The sequence below is a fragment of the Corvus cornix genome, chromosome 1A (genome assembly GCF_000738735.6).
Source record: "Corvus cornix cornix isolate S_Up_H32 chromosome 1A, ASM73873v5, whole genome shotgun sequence".
Classification (NCBI taxonomy): domain Eukaryota; kingdom Metazoa; phylum Chordata; class Aves; order Passeriformes; family Corvidae; genus Corvus; species Corvus cornix.
Window position 1 is genome coordinate 60,851,400 of NC_047057.1, and position 20,943 is coordinate 60,872,342.

Consider the following 20,943-nt stretch of genomic DNA (forward strand, 5'->3'; position numbering starts at 1 on the left):
TTTGAGTTTCAACGCAGACAAACTGAAAAGTTTCTGGGACTGCAGTTTTGAAACAGAAAACCCCAATATATGGTCAGGGCTATTTGGATTTTAAATTGGAGCCTGATGTACACCTATGTTAATTAGTTGTTCACAACTATTTGCAAAGCTGAATCTCTTAGGAGCAGGAGCGTATCAAACTTTGGATTTTGATATTCATGGCTTGCAAACAGGTCTCTATAGCAAGAAAAAAAGAAAAAAGCCCACCCCAAAACAACAAACCCCATCATTAATTCAGGACTGCATTCACAGTGGATATGGAACTAATTTTATAAAATCAGAAAATGTATGCATTTTTTGTAGTTTTTTTCTGTCACAGTCATGAGTAAGGATAACTGCTTATCCTCCTTAAAGAGGTTTTGCCAAGGAGCCTAAGCCTAACCTAAACCAGCATGCAGACTCTAGTCTTAGAAATGTGCAAAGCCATCTACATAGCCTTCATTCATGGGACAATAAAACTGGTGTCTACAAACTAATTATAAATCTACCTTTAAAAAGCACACTTTGTTTCTGGGAGACTGAAATGGGTAGTGACAGAATATTTGAAGGCAGAATCTATATGCTCTCTGCATATTTAGAAATTTCCAGTTAATTCAATGGGATTCACTACCAACACATGTATTTCTGCTAAATAACTTAGCTATGGTAGTACATAATTCTCTCAAACTTGTTATCTTGAATTAAATCCACTGAACTATGTCAGCTGGTAGCATCAGATTTCTTGCCCTGCTTTTTTTAATATGCACATTCCTGCACACCTTCTTTTAAAATCCTTGAACCAAGTCAAGAATTAAGTTTTAAAAATTAGTTTTTGTTCTAAAGCCATAGAAAACCAAAAGATTACACATTAGTATGGGAAAGAGTCCAGTGCAGGGACAATTTTGCCAGCAGTAAGACCTTTGCATGGCAGAGTAAACAGGGCCTAAAGAGTTTTTTTAGCACTCCAGAAGGAACTGGATGCATCAACAGAATGGGTGTTCATCTTTCCACACTAGTTAAGGGTACAGAATTCCTACCTGGAGTGTAGCCCCAGGGCTCATAGTAAGATGGGAATACACCAAGGTGGCAGCCTCTAACAAACTCCTCATAGTCCAAGGGCAGCAAGGGGCTTGTTGAAGAAAGAAACTCTGGATGTAAGATCACCTGGATATTCAAAACTTATGTTAGAGGTGAAAGAAAACCATCATTGATACATTTTAATTATGAATAAGCTTAGGCAACTTATTCACCCTGGTCTTTTTCTAAGTATCTGGACAACACCTCCTTTGACCATCCATCTGTTATCCAACCCACTTCCCACACTGAAGTGCATCCTGCCTCTGTGAATTGTTTTCCTGGAAATAGAACTGATAATGAACCCATTTTGTTTCTGGACAGGTATTCAGCTTTACCCTTCTTCATCAAGGAGGCCCATGTGCACTGAGAATTAGGTCTAAGGCTGTGGAATTTAGCAAGATTTGGTCTGGTGTACAAAGGTACAGAGGATTTACAGGGACTGGAGTGACAGGACAAGGGGGAATGGCTTCACACTGACAGAGAGTGGATTTAGATGGGATATGAGGAAGAAATGGTTCCCTGTGAGGGTGGGGAGGCCCTGGCACAGGTTGCCCAGAGAAGCTGTGGCTGCCCCATCCCTGGCAGTGTCCAAGGCCAGGCTGGATGGGGCTCTGAGCAAGCTGGGATAGTGGAAGGTGTCCCTGCCCATGGAATGAGATGATCTCTAAGGTCCCTTCCAACTCAAGCCATTCTATGATTTTATTGGGATGTCTCAGTAGGAGGAGGCCTCAGGCAGACACAGCACTTCTGAGCTTCACAGCATTCCGTGAAATAATAAAGGAATGTTCACCCTACTCAACAGACCTCCCAAGAACAGAGGGAATATTGAAACCAGACACATTACAGCCCTGTCACCACAAATCTGTGCCTAGGCCAACTAATCTTGCTGAAAGACAGCTCTCAGGACTGAAGTTAATTTATCTGCACGACTCTGCAGGGCTTGGGGTCACTGCCTCATATCCACTGCTTAGTTGAGAAGTGCCTTGTACGTGGTGCCCAGTCAGCTTCAGGAGGAAGAAATGTGAGGGAATGGTTTAAACTGCTCTGGGTTTATTTTCCCGCATGAACATACCACAGCCATTATTCCATGCCCAGGATATGCTTTTATCCCTTCTTAATAAGATTGTCATGCTACTCACTTGAGTAAATAAGTGAATGTACTCAACCAGTAAATGTAAACTCATTTTGCAAGCTTAGTTGATCCCAGTGATTCCACTGGCATTGCTGAGGGTATTTTTCACAAGCCAGCTGTGTCTGCCTGGATATATCATACCTCTGTCAAAATTACTTTCAATTTGAAGTTTACTGATTTTCTTTAATGATATTCAGCCCATTAAGTATTAAGCCTGCTGATGTAGGAGGCAATTTTTCAGTGGCAATAATAGTTCTTTATAAACTTGACATCTGCTGAGAAGCAGGAGATGTTTGCTGTGTTATACCCTATCTGCTCTCTAATACCTTCAAGCAGTTAATTCTGAGGCATTTTTTACTACTTTTGTACACAGTGCATCCTTCCCCCCTACTTTTGTCACATCTATTGTATTATTACCATGTTATGATCCCAGAATTCATTGGAGTTAATGTTCATATGTTAAGCCAGGAAGAAGTAACTAAGAAGTGTAAGAAAAGATTTGCTGAGGTATAGCCATGGATTTAAAAAGAAACTGAGGATAAGTGACATGCCATTGCTAGAGATACCTTGGATCTGTCTTTAAAGAAAAGGGTTGGAAGAGGAAGAATCTGCAACTTTATGTTCTACTTTGACTAGATAGATGTTGAGATAGTCATAGTTAGAATGTCAGAGATTGCCAGAAAAAACCCCAACTTTGGCAGACCTGTGAAAGCAGGAGCTGATAATGTCTGTGGTTTGACAAGGTAAACATGGAAATAAAGAAAGGATTTATTTGCATAAATTTAGTTTCAACAGGTGATGCAAACAGGAGCATGACATGAACAGGAATTCTTTCTGCTCAGAAAGAGCTCTGGTTACCTTCTACAGCAAGTGCTGACTATCAGGGTGCTGCTCTTAACAGATGAATCAATACTCCAGAAATATCTGTGCTCAAACCTTGGACCTCCAGTTTTAAGCAAGTGAATCTATGACAGAATTTTACATCTGGGTGCAAATGACCCGTGGCACTTTTTTGATTTCAGGAGTAGCAGCTCCTCATTCAGTGCAGGAGGCAGAAATGAAAACAATTCCCTAACATCAGATTTCTTGCTTGAAATTAACTTGGCTAAACAGCACCTGAGGATCTTTGTGCAGTGACAAGTTGTTATTCCTGGAAAGGGAAGGAGGAAGAGAGAAGTAGTACTCTAGGAGTATACCACCTATCAGGGATTTATTTCATGCCCCACACTAATGATCCAGACTGAGAATGTTTAAAGAAATCCCACTTTGTATCTGAAATGAGAAGGCCACAACGCACCTTCACGCGGTCTGTGCGGTTGTTGAACAGGCCAATGCGCCGGATGGTGTTGAGGATTGGGTCATTGCTGTCATCAATCATGTTGTGGGTGGTCACTGGAGGCAGAGAGTGTCTCTGAACATAGAAAAGGCAATCCATAAGTCAGGCAAACTCTTGGCAAACAGTCCTGTTGCCATTTCCTAAGGCTATTGGAAGACAGTGGCAGATTTTGTCATTGATGTGAATAGGTTTAGTTTACCTCAAAATAAATGAATTTGTACTAGCTTTTAGAAGGGCCCACCATTTAATTTTGAAGACTTTTAGTCAATGTTGTATCTTCTTAGAATTTGATTTTACATATTTAATAAAATTGGAAGAATCCAGGCTTCAGGAACAACTCCAAGTTCACACTTAGTGCAGAACAAAAGAATTAGGAATGCATGTAACTGAAGGAATATCCATGGACTCCCTAAAACATTAGTTTGGGTCATACTCATTAAAAACAATCAGAGCTGATTTTAAATGTTATTGATGAGAAGTATACTTACTGAAAACTTCTTCCCAAAGCACACATATCGCTGTAGGTCATACACAATCCTTTTAGGTCATCACTTTTATTATTTAGATTAGATGTTCATATAAATAACACATTTTCTGACCTGAGTTGAAAAGATGGCTCTTTTCATAATGGTTATGTCATCTCGGTCAAGAATCTTGTTCAAGTCTGGGATTTCTCCTCTGCAAAGGAAACACACAATCTATTTTACCAAATGACTCATTATCCTTTTCGTAAAGAAAATGAAGAAATAGCCAACAAGGTGTGAAGTTTGCTGATATCAGCATGAACCTTCCCTTTGTTTTCATGGCCCTTCTACATTCCCTATATTGTGCTCTCCCATATACTTGCTGACCTGCCAATTAGCTTCCAAAAAAAAAGCTAAAGAATTGGTTTCTTCTGGTTTTTGGACACAGCTTGTTTTTACTGTGTTTTGGGTCATGCACTTCCAACTGTCTTTTGAAATGATATGACTGAATCATTAACACATATTACTTGGTTTCTGGTGCTTTTTTAAGCTGAAGTAGCTCATTCTTGACAGTGGCTAAGCCTTTGTGTTACTTAGACATCCCTTGTGTCTCTTATGACTCTTTCCACTACAGGCTGCTAGTACCTTTAATTTTTTTCTCTGTGATTTGCCCATTAAACAAGTATCTTGTTTATAGTCCCATATCTTCCTCCCATGCCCTTCTGTGGATGTCAAAATTCCTTACACAAAGAGCAGAAGCACAGAAACAGCACAGGTAAAGCCACCTGAACATGTGGCTCTGCAAGGCAGAGCAAAGCAACCTCTTCACTCACTTCAGCAGGGCATTGTAGAGTTTCCTTCCAAACTTTTCTTTCACAGATTGTGCAGTGTCCCTAGGAAGATAAATAAATATTCGTATAAAACAGGAGAATACAGGACAAAGACAGTATAGAAGAGATTCCTGCTGTTGGAAATTAAACTGATATATTGGTGGAACCAAGGATGCAGAGGCAGACAGAGGTCAGCATCACATCAGCCAGGAGCTGTGCTGATGGATTCCAGAGGAGCTGAGGATTTGACCTGCATCTACAGATGAGTGCACTGGGAAAGTCAGGGGCAAGCTTCACTAGGGATTCCTTCTAACCCTCTGCTCTGACCAGTAGGCCACATATCAGCTGTGAAAAAGTGAGCATATGTATGACCCTAGGTACTAAAACATGATCATTAATAATGGACAGAGAGACCTCCAGCTTCACTTGACCTAAAAGAGAGATGCAGGATATAAGAATTAAACAAATAAGAATTGTCAAGGCAAGCTTCCCCCTTCACTTTCTGCCCTATTTCCCAACCCAAAAACTTTTGGAAACAATTGTTAGACTAAAATTTTAATTTGTTTGCAAAACAAAAAACTTCCTGAAAAGTTCAGACCAAGTTTTAAGCTATCAGTGAGGCATGTGTCAGTCAAATGTTATACTTCAGCTAAGGAAGAACTCCAGTGAACCACTGTTCTACATGCAAGGAGTAATTTTTATTATTCTGCCCCCGGCTGAAAGTTCTGTTGTCAAAACAGCAAATGCACTCCAAAGTTGAGTAAATCCACTGTGAGTAAAGCTTCACTTCATGGAACTTTTCCTGCCTTTCTGATTTCCAATTATACTTTGGGCTAAGGCAAAACTTCTGAAGTGAAATCCTAAACTTTACCAAGCTGGGAATCCACACACCTGGTTTTAGGTACTCCCTCCCAACTCACACAGACACAAAAGTGGATGAATGAATTTTGGGTGAGTTGTAAACCATCTAAATGTCAAACCACACTGACCCAAACCCCAGAAGGATAGTTCCCACATGACTGTATTTTCATAGACTGCCATGCACAATATCTATAATTTAATCCAGATGGGATAGACTGCTTTTTCAGAAGCAGAGGAAAAGAAGGATTTTACATCCTGAGTCAGCCATCACCTATTAATTTGTAAGTGCTACATTCCTTTATAAGCGCCAGCCTCTTCTTGTCTTTAATTTCTGTGGCATCCTGAAAATCACCTGATATTATTATGTAATGCTACTAGCAGGTGGGCTTATCCTGGAGTTCAGATTATGACCATGATAATGCTGCATGCAGTGATGCAGAGAGTCTTTTGCTTTTCACAGAGAAGAGCAGATGGAAGCAGCATTTTTTGCGTGATTTCACATTTTTAGTTTTAAATTTACTGTTATTATTGTGCCTGCATTACTAAGCACCTGTCTTAGGTGACAATGTGAGATGTAACCAGAAGTATGTATTCTATCACCATCTGTTAGGACCAGGTGGGGCAGGGTTCCTTATCTCTTCCAGGACACATCCCTGATAACTACCTCTGGGGGGGCTATCTTTCTGCTAATGGGCCATCCAGCCTCACTCTGTGACTCATAAATTACATCATCCCATTGTGGGAGGCTCCACCCAGGGGGAGGAACCAAGCATCCCTACCTGGATATAATCTGAGGTTTGGAACACCACAGGCAGCCCTTTCCTGCTGGATTCCCAGAGGACAAGAGCTACATAACCACCCCTGGACCTTCAGAGGAAGACCAGACCCTTCTACAGGACCACCACTTCAGCAGAACAACATCTATCATCCCAAGAGGACTGCAGCCACCCCTTAATCAGACTGCAGCCACCACCCTGCCCAGCAGGGTGTCAGGTCATATCCTGACTCTGGCAGTGTTTTTGTACTACTGCACTTATTTTTAATTTTCCTATTAAATTGTAGTTCTGATCTCGAGTCTCTCACTGGTTTGCTTTCAAACTAGTACAGTTCCAGAGAAATAATCATGCACTAGAGACACAACCTGGAATATTTCATATTTCATGTAATCTAAACCTTCCTTACATCCATATATTGTTTATTTCATTTGTACCTGTAGTATTCTATTCAAAGATGACATCCCTTATATCAAACACAAAGCAGAGGCCAAAAGCATTTCAGAGAATTATTCCTGTGACTCATCACACTTCCAGAATGGGACAGGATAAAACATCATTTGGACTGAACCATACTGTCCACTGGCAGTGAAGGCAGCAGCTCAGACACATTATTTTTAGGAAGCCAGAGATGGACAATTAATTCCAGTCTCAACTGGAATTATTTGTGGTTAATTAATTAAAAATTAATAAATTAAGCTGTTGTGGTACCGGCTTCCAGAGTGGCAGCCAGGCAGAATGTTTCCCGTAAATCCCAATAAGGTGCTAAATTATCCAGAGATAATTCAGACAGCAGAGAGATTTCTCATATCTATTCCAGACTTGGCAAAAGCTACATGATTTTAGTGACCCTTATTAAATTATTTCTGTCACTGGTTTTGTAGAAGTTTAATATCCATTAGTCAAGGACTTCAATATCCATTAGTCAATTACTTCAGCTTGATTACTGATGTCCAGAAAACTGAGTCAGAGATCGTCTGCTGGAGGCATTAATGAGATGACACAAAAAATTTTATCTCTCTCTTACACCAGTGCCTTTCATCTACAGATCTCTAAATGGGTTAGACTTCTATCCTTTCACAAATATAGAACTGGCATCACAGAGAGGTTAAACACAGTGAGAGATGGGCATAAAAGCAGCAGCTAGGTCCTGTGGGGTTTCGTCCCTCAGTTTTAACACCAGTTTCCTTACTTCTGCGCAGAGTTTAACCACTGTAGCCACCTGATAAAGTGCACACTTCCATTTCCCTGCTTAGAGAATTAATCTGTAAATATATTGTGTGGACTGGCATTTTTCACTTTTTAAAACAAAATTCCTCCTTGATAACCCACCACTGATTTTCTCCATGAATTTGAAGTTTCAGTTTTGCCGCGTCACTTAGTTCAGAACCCCCTCACAATAGACTTCTTCTCCTATACAGGATCACACAGGAGTTAAAGTGATGGTTAATTCTGCTCCTGCTTTGCTTTTTTGTTTGGAACATTGCAAAGTAGCAAGGGCTGTGACAATCTTCCCTTTACAGCTGTAAGTTTCACTGCTTGGTTATGGCCACTGCTTGTTGCAGTCCGTAGAGAAAATTACAGACAATTGTTATCAACTGCTGTTCTGCTGGACCACAGAGAGCAATTTCCATATTTCTAAATAAAAGAGGATGTGCAATTAATTTCTTTTTCCCACAGAGTAGCTCACTGTGATAAATGAGCAGTTTGTCTTTATTTTGTGGGAGCTCTATGGCACATCCAGAAACAGCCAGAAGACATCCAGAACAGTGGATTTTCAAGAACATTTGACTTTGTTACTGCAAAACAAGTACTGCTTGCTAATAGAATGGCAAGGCAAGTTAACTAAAAATAACTTTGGACAAAAAAAACCCCCAAAAAACTAAAAGGAGAAATATTTGACCTTATTTATCTTTCCCATCTCTTTCATCCCTGAAATGCATTCTAGTTACCCACAATCCTCAGTTTTAGCAGAGCAAAAAGAAGGAGCATTATTCCCCAGCTGAGACTTTTGCAAGTATCCACAACAGATTGTACCACGGTGGGAATGGCAATTACCAGAGCTGCTTCCGGACTGCTTGTCCCTTCAGGGTTTCCACATTGAAATTGTTGGTCTTTGCTGGCATGATGAAGAACACAACAACTGTAACATCAGTCTTGTGAACCTACGTGACAAGAAACGGAGAGGAATTAAAAAAAAAAAAAATCTCACACAGTGTATCACAGCCAACTTTAAGAATTAGTCACAGGAAACACCAAATACACTTTAGTTTTCCAGGCAGGCTCTGATCTAGTAGCTCTTGCTACAAATGAAGTTTTGTCAAATCAGAGATCAAGACAAAGATGTCCCCCACTTTCAGTTTGGGCAATCAGATCTTCCTGAGCTCTCATGGTTTAGAGAACATGGCTTTGGATGTGCACTTAAACTGCAAAAAAATTCAAATCCTACACGCTTTCTCACCCAACACAAACTGCACTGGCAGGAGTGAGTGATTGGTTTACTAGCTGAGGTATGCCTAGGCATGAGATGAGGGATTCCCTACAGCAGCAGGTGTATGGGCAGGAAAAGAGTAACCATTTTCTACCTGAACCCCTGGCTAAGAACTGCCAGACAACAAAAAGCCACAAGTAACTTCTTGTTCCTCTCTCCCATCCAGCTGCTTCAAAGGCAGAAAGCACTTGCTGTAAATTCTGATCCTTTATTTCCAGATGGTTTCACTTGCTAGTTTCTCCTGTGCACGAACAAGGTTCAAAATACCAGGTCCATTCCTTGCTGCACAGATGAGGTTTTACTCCTGTCAGCAACTGTTTAAAGAACAGCTAAGGGTGAACTCTGTTCAGAGCTGTAAAAATTCAATCACTTTGAATTGCCTCCATTTCAAATTTTAGACACATGAACATGCTGTTAGTGTGCCTTCTCTCAGACTGAAATAGAGGGAAATGTACATTATAAAATAACCTATGGGAGTCATCTATCACGTTAATATTAATTAATGTTCTTCCCTTCCCTCTCTTCAAAGCAGGTTCCAAGTCCATCATGCCACGATCCCAGTGCTCATTAACAATTTCTCCCAACATTCCTATTTTATTTCCAAAATTTTAGTGAGGTTTTCAAGCAGCAAAGGAAAAAATCTCTATAAAATGAAATAATTCCATGCAACAATGTATATTTTTTAGGTTCAGGCCCACCACTGGGACTTGTTTAGAAAGCACCATCATTTCCAGATTTTTAAGTAGTACAGGTAGTCTGCTATTCCCAATGGAGTTACTTCTTGAAATAATTACAGAATAAGTGTTTGAACAGCTAATCAGATGCTGGCATCCACATTGGAAGAATAATGCAATAAATCCAGGCTACTCAGCTTATGGGAGAAGCAACAGTACACTGTTCTACAGAGCTTGGGAAAACTAGCCCCAGTTGCCTTTAATTTCCACCAGCTTTGCTTGCCATGGATGTCATCAGCAAGAATTTCTTCAGAGAAAGGTTGATCAGGGAGTGGGAGGGGCTGCCCACGGAGGTGGTGGAGTCACTGTCCCTGGAAGTGTTCAATAAACAGCTGGACATGGCTCTTAGTGCCATGGTCTAATACACAAGGTGGTGTTTGGACAAAGGTTGGACTCAGTGACCTTGGAGGTCTTTTCCGACCTTAAGGATTTTGTGATTCTATGATTTAAATCATTAACTGCAACAAGAGATTGCTGCAATATTGCTCAGCCGATTCTTTCCCTCTTATCACACAAGACCTTCCATGTTATCAGCATTCACAGATAACAGCCATGTAAACGCCACTAACACTGCCCAGCACTGCCAAACAACCGACTTCTGTTGTGGAAGAAATACTTCAGTTCTGTGAATGAAGGGATTAAGAATTTCCAGAAAACCCAGAGGCTCTAATGGTGTATTAATAGAAGGTGGTGGTAGAACAAGTGTACTCAGGGCTTTGAACATTAGTGATTCTTTTATCCCTGCTGGCAGTGCAGTACCAAAATTTTTATCCAGATTTTCCATATCATTCAGCTGATAAGAGTACAAAAGACAGAGTCTGGGATGACAGCTAATTGACCCTTGCCAGATGACTGAAAACCAATTAGCGTTTTTTCTGGGTTTTATTTTCAATATACCAGTCTTTGGGACACGTCTGGAGACATTTTCAATGCCCTCACTGTAGGTGGTAAGGGCTCTGCTCTGTGATATAACAAGGCCTTGCTCTTATCTGCGTTGAAGTACGGCATAAAGGCATTTAGAAACATTGCACTCATTTTGTAGCTGAGGAAACGGGACCATGGAGAACTGCATGGCTTCCCACTGCTTTACACCAGGCCACTGTCACTGTGAATCTTAATACAAGATTCCCATCCAATGGGGCAGAAGTACTCAGAGATTTAAAAGATCATGACCAAGTCCTAATGAATTAAGCAATTTGCTTAAAAGGATGTTTTCAAAATGCAGCATTAAAGGCTTACTTTTATCTCCATTATTATATGTAAGCCATCAGGGCAAACTCTAGAATACTATTTTCATTACTTCTCTCTAAAAACCAGGGAGGTAACCATGGATTAACTTCTTGAACTATTTTTAAATTGTCTGAAATCATGATATATTCTGATGGTTCAGGGAGAGAGCTCTATGAAAACTGTGAATATCCCATAATTACTTTCCTATAAACCAGAGTATTGAAAGGGAATTTTTGCAGGTGACTTCCACAGTATGGTAAATTTGAGCATAAGCTCTATGCTTTCAACAGCTGTGTAAGCTTTCTTACCCTCAGCAAAAAGTTTAATCTTGATAAGGCTTCTAGAAACATATCAGCTCCTTTGTTGGAAAACTCATATCTCCCAGCAATGAAGAAAAACAAGGTTTTGTCAAGATTGAAGTCGAGGTGGCTGAAAGCAAGAAAACAGACAAGAACAAAGTATGTCTCAAGATATAATCAAACAAAACACACAACAGCTTTCTGCTCTGGAGGAACTTACTATCTCAAGAGGAAAATGAAAGTGAGGCTTTTCTGCCATGCTTTAAATTGACTATCTTAATCTGACAAACTGCATCTTGGGTAAATAACAAACAGATCAAGATCTGTTATCTGATATCATAATCTGTTAAGCAGAGTTAGATCTGGTGTCTAAAATTCCCTTAGCTTCTGACTGAGAAATCCCAGACAGATATTTGAATAAGCTGGTTTCAACATTTCCACTCCTCTATGAAGTACTTGTTAGTCCTCCTGCTTTGGTTCTTGCTTTAAATAGTGTTGGACAAGCGTTGCTAATTTTTGAAAAGTAAAAGCATACCCATAGAAATGACCTCGAATGAACTCTTGGATCCTAGCCTTGTACATGGAATGCAAATTCTGAAACTCATGCATTGCTGAAAATTTCTTAATGTTCAAGCCATTTGGTGTGACAACATCTGGAAAAGCAGAGAAAAGGCAGAGGTAGACATCTTCAGAGTCAGAGAAATTAGTCTTTAAGGAAAGAACCAATGTGTCTCTCAGCTTTATGTGAACAGGTTACGTCTTCACGTTACTCATGGGGAGGGAACAGCACTGCCTCCACAAAGCTCTTGCACGTGGTTCTCCACTGTCTGCAGCATCAGAGCAGCTTTCACCTGTCCTCAACACTGGGTAGACCCTGCCCTTTTGTCCTGTCAAGACTCCAGTAATGTCTCCATTGAGCCATATGTTTGTTGTGCAATTTGTCCTTTACCTCTTGATCCTTGGTATCACTGTTGCCTGCTCTATCACTATAGACTGAGAGCCCTGGAAGCAGAAACTGTGCCTTTGTTTAGTGCATGGCACAAGAGATATCCATTCTATCAAAACTTCTGAGGATTTATCAAAAAAGGGAGCATATTAGAAACCTTTTTAAAACATCCTTTTTCCAGTAATCTGTTGCATTTCTCCTAAAAACAGCCACAGAACAGTACACTTCACATTTTTACTGCTGCTCTCCTCCAAGATTCTATAGGATCTTATGATTAAAATTTGTTCATTTCCAGCATTTTGAAGGTAGAGTTATAGGATATACACAAAGGACAGACACTGAAATTCAGTCACTCTTAGCCTTTCTGGTAGGTCACAGCAGCTTTTCAAAGGCTTGCCCTAAATCCAGTCCAAGTAGATGGAAAGAATGCCATTTTCTGTCCTTTGAGCTGGGTTATGAATGGAAATGAAAGGGAAGGCCAGTTCCTCAGCAGACATATTTCATGGCATCACAACTGACTGAAACAGACCTATACTCATTTATGATGCCAGAGATTCTTCAAATACAAACCATCTCCAAAGAAACAAGAAGCACTAATTGTTAGGGGATGCAGTGAGGCAGATTCCATCCTTGTTCTCCTGAAAAGCATCATAACCCATGAACTGGAGTTACTTTAAAGGTCCTGTGCAGCATTCAAAGGTCCTTCCGTAAGATATGATTCCCTACAACATGTGGTTCCTGCAAACCAAACAGCTCCTCCTGTGATCTCAGTGCTCGTGGTTAATCCTCCCATACACCAGGGTTACTCCTGGGAGTACAGCCTCTTGCTTGGCACTGATACAGGTCCTGGACATCCCTGCTATCGTGGTCCTTCAGCCACAGGTGCCTGACATTCACTGTCCCCATCCATTCCCCCATCAGCAGAGGTTTGCCTGCCTAGCATTAACATTCTGACAACATAAAACTGTCTCCTATTTCTGGGCAGACTTATAGGGACTTCTTTAAAACACCTCTGGCTCCTCTGGTTGATTCCATATCCAGGTGATCTTAAAATAAGTACAATCAGTTCTCTATATGCTATCCAGTCTACTTGCCTGACATTATGCAAATGTCACAGCCATTTTTAATTACTTTCGTGAAAATTACAGTCTGCTTCAGCAATATATGTGTTTTCCTGCCATGTAAGTGATCTCTGATTAAACCTTCACCTGTAAAATATCCTGAAACACTCTAGGTTAAACAGCAATAGATAAAAATATAACCTTTAGTGGTAACCATGAAATAGCAAAAGTCTTGATGGATCTGTTTCTGGAATACAACATTTGAGACTAAAGACCAGGAAATCTTTACTTGTTAGGTACTTAAGATATGGGTTTCAATGACAAAACAGTCTTGGTGGACCTGCTTTTACCTTCTCCTGCCCAGCACTTAAAACTTCTCTGAACAAAGACCTCTGGGGAGAGGCAACAGAGCAGAAACATCCTTCATTGTCTTAACAACCTTCTCCTTTCTGTGGCCTGCTTCTTGTTCGGCATGGAAGAACTGGCTCGTGCAGGACATGAGACTGCAACCATTTCAAAGTCTTCCCAAAAAAGGAAGAATCCCTGCCTGGGTACTTGTGGCGGGCTTCCTTCCACTCTCACACTTATTTATCCAGGAGTTTTAGACACCTTCACACATCAGCAGCAGCCTGTGTATAACCTATTCCCATGTCCTTTTGTTGAATCCTTTCATGAGGATTGGGGCTCAATCCATCTCTTGTTTAAGGCTTTGAGATGCATGACAGACGTGGTGGCCCACAGAACCCAGTTCACTGTTTCTGCTCAACCTACAGGATTATTTTGAACATGTATGAGGGATGAAGTGATGAAACAGAGCTTGGTCCCTATGTTAACTGTTTTGGGTTTATTTTATTGTTGTTGTTTAGTGAATTAATGACATTTTTGTTTGAAAAATTGTCCCAAGTAGGTCAAATCAGAATGTTTTTACTTCTGTATTAATACAAAAGAAACTTCCATTGATTTAAGTAATATTAGCACAGTATGAAGTTTTCTGTTGATAGATTACTAACATTCAGGGTTGACTCATACTTTTTCAGTTTCCTTCTATGATTTGGATCAAATATATACAAGCAGGAAGCCTAGATCTAGAATTCAAACAATACCTGAGTCTCTTGGAATTTTGATTCAAAGTCTTCTCTACTGCTAATGAGAAATATGTTTCATACCTGAGTGAAAGCATTAGAAATCCCATAACATCAGTTTTCAAATCACAAGAATATAACTTATGATCACTGACAGAATCTTGCTGGATACATCAAAGATACTCAAGCTTTTGACAAATATGGTTTGATAAATTGTTGATCACGTAACAACTGCAGCAAGTGGGACCAGCATAATGCAAGCAGTCATTCTGCCAGGTTTAGAGTGGAAAATTGGCCTTTGTCCTGCTGCACAAGTTCTTTATGTAATCAGGTTTACTAAATTTTAAAGGGACTTTTCCAAGTGATGAGATTTATAATTTAAATCATAATCCAAGTTTGATGTTAAAGAGGAGTAGCAGAGACAGCTCAACAAAGCATATTTCTGAGTTATTTTTAGCTAACAATTTGGTTACAAAGTTTATGTCTCAATAAATGTAAATAAAAGTTAATTGTGCCAATTCTGCATCCCCCCTTTTAAAGGTTTATTTTTAAAGTGGATGGAGAAATGTACACATGCTTTCAGTATTCATGTTCCTTTGCAGAATTCAAGCTCAATGACCTACTGAAGGATTGCTGGACTTTCCAAACAATCAATGTCTGTGCAGATTTCACAGCATCAGAGAGAATAAATAGTGTGAGAATAGGCTCCTCCACAGTTTATTTGTGTTCTTGGATTCAGAGAAACTATTGAAGTACTTCTTCCCATCAGAACATACTTTCCACTTACAGTTGTCTCTTAGGATTTGGGGTGGCAATTCCTACTGAATTTCTTTCTAGCTGTGTCAACATGAAGCATGACACGTGTCAGTAATTTTTTAACCCAAACATTAAGTATATTTACTTGGTTTCTTCAAAGTTGCAAGAATAATCACAAAAAGCTCAGGCCTGTGAATCTCTGCGCATGGAATTCTCTTCAGCTCCAACTGATGTTTTATCTCTGAGCAGTCTGGAGATTTTCTTCCCCAAATTAAACTGGATTCAGACTCATTTCAATCTCCTAAAATCCCAAAACAGAGACTATGATTTTCAAGGGTAGCTGTTGTGGGGAGAAGCCTCATGCCGACATAAAACAGCTTCAAAAGTCTTATTTTCAGAGTGCTCCACACTTTGTAAAAATCAAGACCTTTCAGAGATATCCCAGTTTAAATGACTGAACTTAAGTGACTTTTAAGACGTGGCTTTCATGCTGAAAATAAAATGAAAAAAATAATCTAAGTTCACCATCCTATTGACAGCTAGTCAGCAACAAGGCAAAGGATTCAATGAACAGCTCTTTTGTTCTGGTTCAGGAACCACAATGTGGCTTGAAGCATTGAAGTTAACCAGGATAAAAATAAAGAACTATAATTAGCACTGCAAACCAGCTAAAAGCTCTACAAAAAATAAGCAAAAAAAACAACCCATAAACAAACCCAAACAAACAAACAAACAAAAATTAATTTGAGCACTGTTATATTTAAAATAACCAAGATATGAACACACCTGCTAAATAGTCTCCAAAACTGTTGTGCCGTTTTCCCCTCATGCTGCTTACCTGCAGATGGAGTATTGGGGTTTGTCCCTATAAAGCACTGAGATGATTTAAAAGAGAACTTTAATGACACATCAAACCGGGATCATGACCTTACTCAAAATCCATGCATGGAACAGGACAAGGTTTCTAAGTTTCAAATTTCATGAGACTAATATCAAGGGGAAAAACAGACAAATTATTGGGGGCACAACTATTTTTCAAACTCTACTTCTAGGCCTAATAGAAAATATTTTATCTATATGAAGCTTATCATGGTTCAGTTCTAAAAGCATGGAAACCCTGCCACAGACAAAATTCCTGAAGTTGAGGAGTCCTGGCAAAAAAAGCCCAACATCCATGGAAAATTGGTTAATCCCTGTAGCATAGCCAGACACACCTGTGCATGTGTCCTTTCTCCTCATGTTTGCATACCTGTCTCTGTTATGTTCATTCAGTCTAAAGAAATTCAGGCATTTGGAGGAAATACAGTAAAAAAATTTTTCAGGTCTTACCAGGGCTTTTTTTAAGCATATGTTCTGCTTCTGTAGCTGTGATCTGGGACACTGTGGTGAACACGTGGGCACAATGCACAGATGCCCGTTCCATACAGTACCGATGGTAAATCTGCCTCTCTCCAGCCTCCTTGTCAATGTCAAACTGTTATATAACAAAACAAACAAAGAACATGCCTGTGTGATGTGACCATCAGACTGTCTCCCTCAGGGAAGGTTGCTCCTGCTAGGCTCGGTTTCCCCAGGGAATGAGAACCATGTGAACATGCTGCTGTTTAGTCATTCTGGTTTTTGAACTATTTTATCAACTTCAAAGAGCTTGAAAGAGTGAGAGAGCTCTCAGTTCCTGCTTTTTTCCTGAAAAAATGGCAGTTCTGCCATGGAAGGAAACCTAAATTAATGATCCCATGAAAGATAAGGGTCTGTGGAATTTGGCCTGCTGGCTGGCAATATATCATGTTGCAGCTTCCCTGGGCTTGTTGGGAAACTTGGGAGAGCAGGGAGGTTGCTGGTAGCTGAAGGGGAGAGAAGAAAAAAAAAATGGGGATGAGGACAGAACCTGGGGACTGGGTAGAATGGTAGAAATCACAGGCAAGAGAGAAATGTGGTGTGGTGGAAAGGCAGGATGTAAAGACTCAGTAACAAATCCCAAGGGAACAAAGAAAATAGAAAATGAGATATTTTCTGACACTCAGAGATGTTCTTCCTCCAAATCCAACTGTTATTTGCTGCTTCTTATATTTCAATTTGAACTCCCTTAATTTTTAGAGGCAGATGTAAGTTAAACTGCTAGATAAGACATTCCAAACACCAAAGTATTTCTAAATCACCTTTAAACCTTGCAGCTACCCTTTTTTAAACTGAGCTTATGTTATCCTGGTGCAAAGAAAATGCACAATTCCCTTGAGCCCACGCTTAAAGGTTCAAATGTTCACTAACAGTGTCCAGTGCAAAATCGTTACAACGTAGTCTAAAAAAGGTGTCAATGCTTTCAACTAAATCACAATCCTCTTAGTCTTCCATGATGTTTCACCTCTGGAAACAGAAATCTTGACCCTCTAAGGTCAACAGCATGGGCACCCAATGGACTGTGTGAGTTTCACGGAGGGTGACAACGACTCTCAATGAGCTCTGTCGTGATCGCTGCCTAATGCTGGCTGCACAGCCTGATTTTGATTGCATTTGACTGTGTAACTTCATGGACTGTAATAGATTTAACCCTTATCACAGGCAGGGCAGACAGCACTTTCTATAGTTAGGATCGTGTGACCCCTGCCATGGCCAGTTGTTTTTAGCAACTTGGACAGAAATAAAGCTATTTAGACCATGACCTGTCCTGCCAAGTAGATGCTTAATGTTGGTACAGAACATACTGTAAGAAATTTGACCCAGTGTGAACCATTTCAAATTGAAGCAAAAAACTTCTTGTTTTCACTTAGATAGGTGCAGACACAGATGTAGATATAGATATCTTATAACTGCTTTGCTAACAAAGTTAGTTGCTTTTATCTGCTCTAATTCTGCAGCAGTGCTCCACTACTTGTGGGAAAGTGGATTCCACTGTATTAGCTGAAAGTGCCACTCTACTCACCCTTGTGTGACCAAAAAAAAAGGACTCTAGTAAAATCTCAGCTGAAAACTTCCAAAGAAACTAGATGCTTTATTTTGGTATTGACGATCCTCTATATCAAGAGCTTTTTCACGTTTGCCAAATACACTCTACCACATTACGTGCTAAATACCATGATACCATTTCTCAGTTGTATCATCATGTATCGTATTTTCCACATTCCCCGTAAGAATCTTAGAGCTTGAAATACAAAAGATTATATTTCCTCTGGAACATATATCTCATTTGCCACAGAAGCCGAGTGGCAGAAAGAGCACGGAGAAGAGAAAAATAGAGGGGAATTCATCTGACTCCTTATAGTGCCACACGTCTCAGCATCGTGCTTGGTTTACACTAAACTGATTCACAAGCAGCTCTTAACTGCATTTTTGATTGTTCAAACACACTGTGCAAAAATATACAAAATGGGGTGGTTCTTTAGCATGCTGAACAAACACATGAATGGGATGGGCACCACCGCACAGTCACAACTATGCAAATCTTTTCAAACACATTTGGCTTTCTATTAAAAATAATTTTTAAATTGCTAGCAAACAAATAGCTGGTCAGACTTCAAAGGGTTTTCTTTCTCTTTTCCCTTTCTCAGCAAGAATGGGTTTTAATTACAAAATGTGATTAAAAACTGACATATTCACTAACTGTAGATAAACACTCCCTGTAACCTTACTGGGAGAAAAGTTAAAAAAAAGATTAAGTGCTATGACTTATTTCTAGTTAACTTTTATTTCTGTGATTGCATGAAAGGACTTTACATATTTAACACATATCAATGTGTATTTCTTCATTGCTTTTCATTTTTCCATCTTTTGGAAAAGGGAAGTATTTTATCTTGCATATGCTTGTGTGACTTTTGGCATGTTTTTGCAAAGGTACACAATTCCACATCTACTAGGAAGTACAAACAGAGGTCATGGGGTTCTCACATTTCATTTGCTCTCACTCTCCATCAGCTTCCAGCACCGATCAGTAAAGCAAGACCTTGACTTTTGACCTCACTTATAATGTGGAGTAAGAACTGTGCGCTTCTGAGCAGGCTAGACAAGCGACTTCAGAAAAGAGCCTTAGCCAAGCTGAAGGGCAGGTTAAATGAAAATTAATTGATGAGACAGCGCAGGCGACAAATTTAACCCACCCAGTCCTGTACAAAGACAGCTGAGCCTGCTGTGACAATCTTAGCTCCAGAACTAGAGGCACTGGGGGGCATGGGGCAATATGCTGAAACCAGCAGGACAGCCAGGCAGCTCCTCACGCCCAGCCTAATGTTCCTCTCAGCATTCAGCCCTGCTCTCTGTCCAGCCCAGCTCAGGCTCCCGTGAACTCTGTTCCATATCCTTCATGTTCAGCGAGAGCAAAGAGAGATACCCGTGAAGTGCGTCACACCCGCTTTTGTTTGTTTGCTGTTATCAGCAAATGGGAACACTAGCACAGCCACAGATGACAGCTGCATCAAGAGAAAACAGATCGAAGTCAGATGAACTGTTTACAGAACCCTTTAGGGTGGAAAAGGTTCTTAAGATCCTTAAGTCCAACCATTTCTTCCCTCAGTGATATTTAAAGACTAACAACTTCAAAATCCACCTCCCTGTAAATTTATTGGAGGATCCCCTCCTTCCCTGACTGGTAGAAACCAAGCCGATTATTAGAATTTACAAGATGGCATGGATTAGAAGGGGAAATGACTCATTTATAAGTCCACTCTAATTTCAAAGCAAAACAGGAAGATGTTCCACAGGTATAATGTTTTGGAATAAAATTTGCATTTTCTGCAGTGCAATTCTGAGGGAAAATTTCAGCTTGTTTCTGTCCTTTATGTGGATCCATGTAATGAGCACAACATCTCATTCATGTCTTAAAATTCAACACATTAGGGGGCACAGCAGGTAATCACTGAGCCTCCCAGCATGACATTCTGTTTAAGACAGCTACGGTGAACTAGGAGTGAAAAAAGAAGAGAATATTGAGCAGTTATGGAATACTGGCATTATGTTTCTTCTGGAAACAGTTGCTGAAGTACTAAATCCAAATCAGCCATTCCTACTTCAAAATTTTAAAGACAAATAGCAAAGTGTTTCCAAACCACAAAAATCATTTGAGAGTGGAAAAGGAGGAAGGACTATATTAGCTATGTAAATACTTTTCTGAAAGACAGATAAATTATTTGTTATAGTCTGCATAGAATCTCTAGATACTGATATTAGGCTATGCCTTCCTAAAGAAAAAAAAGTATGATGAAAACCAACAGAAGTTGAACCAATACAAATTCAAACTGGAATTAAAATGTGCAATTTTCCTAAATAAAACTGTGACACCTTTGCAGAAATAATACATACTACCCTCAGCATTTAAACCTTACCTCGAGAATGGATAATATCTCTGTAAATATTTCATAATTCAAATGGAAGGTACAGGTTTGATGCATGAGGATTTTACAGACAGAATGAAATAATCTCTCTTGGTCTTTTAAAACAGTGGTACACTCAAGTTCAAAGTGATTCTGCAGGACCAAGGAACAGAGACTGGTTTGAAGTTCAGATTCCTTACCTACTAAAAGGTAGAATGGAAACATTTTTGCTTCCAGCATAATCTCACTGGCTGCCAATGTCTGAATTAGGTAATAACTACTCTTTTAAAATCCAGCTTACATCAAATTTACCTCCAGTTGACTGTTACCTTGTGCAAAGAGAACATCCATTCTGGTATAGCTCTGCCAGGCCAAAAGAGAATGAAATTTATGCTTCCTGGCTTAAATCAGATTTTCATCAGCTGCTCTGCTGACAAAGAGGATTAGCTTTGTGTAACAGTGAGCTCAGTGACAAACTGGACAGTACAGCACTAAGTGGAGTGAGATATTGTCAGCAAAAAAGCTCTTGGCTATTAATTTTCATTGGAATTTT

General features: G+C 39.8%; 1 protein-coding gene across 1 annotated transcript in view; it reads right to left on the minus strand.

Moving 5' to 3' along the window:
• The window catches only part of GYS2 (glycogen synthase 2), a 43,642-nt gene that overhangs the window by 6,072 nt on the left and 16,627 nt on the right, over nucleotides 1–20,943 (minus strand). Inside the window, exons 5-12 of the mRNA XM_010410294.4 lie at nucleotides 16,420–16,564; nucleotides 11,781–11,898; nucleotides 11,255–11,375; nucleotides 8,550–8,656; nucleotides 4,861–4,920; nucleotides 4,163–4,241; nucleotides 3,525–3,638; nucleotides 1,056–1,182 (exon numbers count right to left, since the gene is read on the minus strand). Coding sequence (XP_010408596.1) covers nucleotides 1,056–1,182; nucleotides 3,525–3,638; nucleotides 4,163–4,241; nucleotides 4,861–4,920; nucleotides 8,550–8,656; nucleotides 11,255–11,375; nucleotides 11,781–11,898; nucleotides 16,420–16,564 — 871 coding nt within the window. The remainder of the gene's footprint in view (nucleotides 1–1,055; nucleotides 1,183–3,524; nucleotides 3,639–4,162; nucleotides 4,242–4,860; nucleotides 4,921–8,549; nucleotides 8,657–11,254; nucleotides 11,376–11,780; nucleotides 11,899–16,419; nucleotides 16,565–20,943) is intronic.